The following is a 2,788-nucleotide window of genomic DNA, read 5'->3' as shown; positions in this document are numbered from 1 at the left end:
TAACTTTCCTTTAAAACCAGTATTTCGTTTACTTAAACTGTCCTTTCACAAATTATTTTAAAATCAAATACTTAAGTTACGAACTAATAAATATGTTTTGCAAAAATACATAACGTGACGACTATTAATCCGTGAAGGGGTAAGCACAGTAGGTTTACCGAAAAGCAGGGGTAGGAACGGGGTGGTTTTTAGTCAGTAAGAGCCTGACTCTCTCCAACCTTGCCCAAGGCGGGAGGAGACATTGGAAGATATTTTCCCCTCAAAAAATCCATTTATTGATAAAATTGTAGACAATAGAAATGCGGAGACATTATTAACTGTATATTTTTATTTATAGATACTAAAATTAAGTGACAAGCCTAAACAACATCTCCAGTTCACAAAATGTTAGTCTTTGATAGATAGATGTTCTGATGTTCTTCATTCAAACGCCGAGTTGTTCGTACAATATCGGAACGTAGTCGTCATACTCAGCTCGGTAGAAATTGCCCGCAATGGGATCTCCTAAGTCGTACTTCTTGGCAAAGTCGGCAATCGAGAAGTAGTAACGATTTTCGGCTGTCCTGTAATAATGATCAGTCTTAGAAGTTACTCTAAAAATCACGCTTTACTTATGTAAATTAATGGAGAAAATCTTTACTAATACCAGTCTGCGCGTCAGTCAGTCAGGCTGCGCGACGTCGCCGCGTCTGCGCACGCTGCTCATAATAAAGAGTTCCTATGTGACTCGAAACTAGTACCGTAGAGCTTTTATCCATTAATTTGCGTGAGGAAATTTAATTAAAACAGAAATTGGTTTTAAGTTAATTTAGTATGTCTCACGATAGTTATTGAAAATATAGAAACCATTTCGTTTGTTTACCTACTTACAAAACCTAGAACTGATAGACACTTTGAGGCTTATACACACACTATACGCGATACCAATCAATATTGCTGTTAGGATATAAACTAGAAAAAAAGTGCTGACTCACAAATTAGACATCCTAGGCTCGTCAAAGTCCAGTTTAGCTGGTTGTTGGTACACTAAGAGCACATAGCGATGCAGTCCACTGTCCTTCCCTGGTCCAGCTCCAAAGTACTCCATGAGCTGGTCTCCTGCTAGGATGTCATCTCCTGGCACGTTGCCTGCCAACCAATGGACGACCTGACCCTGTGTTGGTTCAGCGTGAGAAGGTACATCAGGATCTGAAATAAAGAAATTCATTCATTATTATTATGTTAAATCTATCTGTGAATCTGATTGAAAAAGAGTAACCTATGGAGTTTCTTGCTCGTTCTTCTCCATAGGAATGTACACTTTGGAACGAGCAAATAGCTTCACTAGAGGACTGACCGACAGACAGACGTTATTAATATTATTATATTTGCTTTGACGTTCAAAAGTGCCTTCCTGGTCTATTTGAAATAAATAATTTTGACTTTGACTTTGACTTTGTTATCTGCTTACTCACGTAACTGTTTGACGAGGAACTCGACTAGTTTCAAGTCATCCTAGAAGCTCATATTCATGAGTAAATAAGTAAGCCAATACCATAATAATTAATTTAGTATGTCTCACGAAAGTTATAAGAAAATAAATTCATTTAAAGTCTGAAGTTTTCCACCCCAAATACTCCAATTAGTCTCGTAGTTTTCTTCTCTCTCTTAGTATTCCTACAGTAAAGTACTAACCAACGTTCGCGACTGTATAGAAGCTGTCAGGGTTCGCATTCCATGAGAGTGTGGGAAGGTCCTTCACCAGGGTAGGAGTCAACACGTTGCCATTATGCACTTCAGCACCACTCGGGAATGTCACCTAGAATCATGAAAACAAGGTAAATACTTCGATCAATTAGAATGATGAAATCAAATTTTTAGTAAAATATAGGGCAATGCAATAAAAAAATTAAGATATAATTATAATGTACTTGCAACCCGCCCCAGCTTAGCATGGGTGCAATGGTGATATATTACGCATGTATTATACATATAAAACTTCCTTTTTAATCACTCTATCTATTAAAAAAACCGCATCAAAATCCGTTGCGTAGTTTTAAAGATTTAAGCATATAAAGGGACATAGGGACAGAGAAAGCGACTTTGTTTTATACTATGTAGTGATAAAACACGGGAATTTATTAAAAAAAGAAACAACTTACGGCCAAATAATCCGTGGGTGCCACAGATAAAACATCAGGAACGATCTCATATTCCAAAAACTTTTGCTCTATATCTGATTGCACAGGAGATGCAATAAAATTATTTAAATAGATAAAAAATATAAGAACACACAATCGATACATCTTAATGACAGTCCAATTCTGGTTATAAAAATAAATTTTGGAATATTTCTATTTATATGTACCGTACTGAAGTGCTTACAAAATAACTTTCAGCTGTTTAAACATTACATTGTTACCTATGTTTAATAACCTATATAATATATTATTATTAAGTTTGAACAACTGATGTTTTATAGCCTAGAGTATAGGACTATCCAACACAAAAAGAATTATCCAAATTGGACCAGTAGTTCCGGAGATTAGCGCTTTCAAACAAACAAACTCTTCAGCTTTATAATATTAGTATAGATATAACATATTAAATATTAGCATATATTTATACATTATGGAAAATACATACGATATGGAAAAGTACAACCTAAAAAAAGACTGCTTCATTAGTCGAGTGATTGCAAGTGTGAATGTCGGGCAAGAGGCGTCAGGTTCGATTACCGGGTCAGGTAAAGAATTACAAAAAAAGTTTTTTTCAGTAGTAGCACGGAGTCTGGAACAGTGCTCGGTAT

At 35.7% G+C, this 2,788-nt stretch overlaps 1 protein-coding gene across 1 annotated transcript; it reads right to left on the bottom strand.

Annotated features, from left to right (window-relative positions):
• Positions 1-308: 308 nt before the first annotated feature.
• On the bottom strand, positions 309-2,312 carry LOC118268542 (phosphatidylethanolamine-binding protein homolog F40A3.3-like). Its single transcript, XM_050706624.1, has 4 exons — positions 2,142-2,312; positions 1,675-1,798; positions 975-1,188; positions 309-563 (listed from the first exon to the last, which is right to left on the bottom strand). The coding sequence occupies exons 1-4, from the start codon at positions 2,283-2,285 to the stop codon at positions 425-427; spliced, it is 621 nt and encodes a 206-aa protein (XP_050562581.1). The 5' UTR covers positions 2,286-2,312; the 3' UTR covers positions 309-424.
• Between the last annotated feature and the right edge of the window lie 476 nt (positions 2,313-2,788).

The sequence above is a fragment of the Spodoptera frugiperda genome, chromosome 29, assembly GCF_023101765.2.
Source record: "Spodoptera frugiperda isolate SF20-4 chromosome 29, AGI-APGP_CSIRO_Sfru_2.0, whole genome shotgun sequence".
Taxonomy (NCBI): domain Eukaryota; kingdom Metazoa; phylum Arthropoda; class Insecta; order Lepidoptera; family Noctuidae; genus Spodoptera; species Spodoptera frugiperda.
Note: the sequence above shows the minus strand (reverse complement) of the source record. Positions and strands in the feature narration are given on the sequence as shown.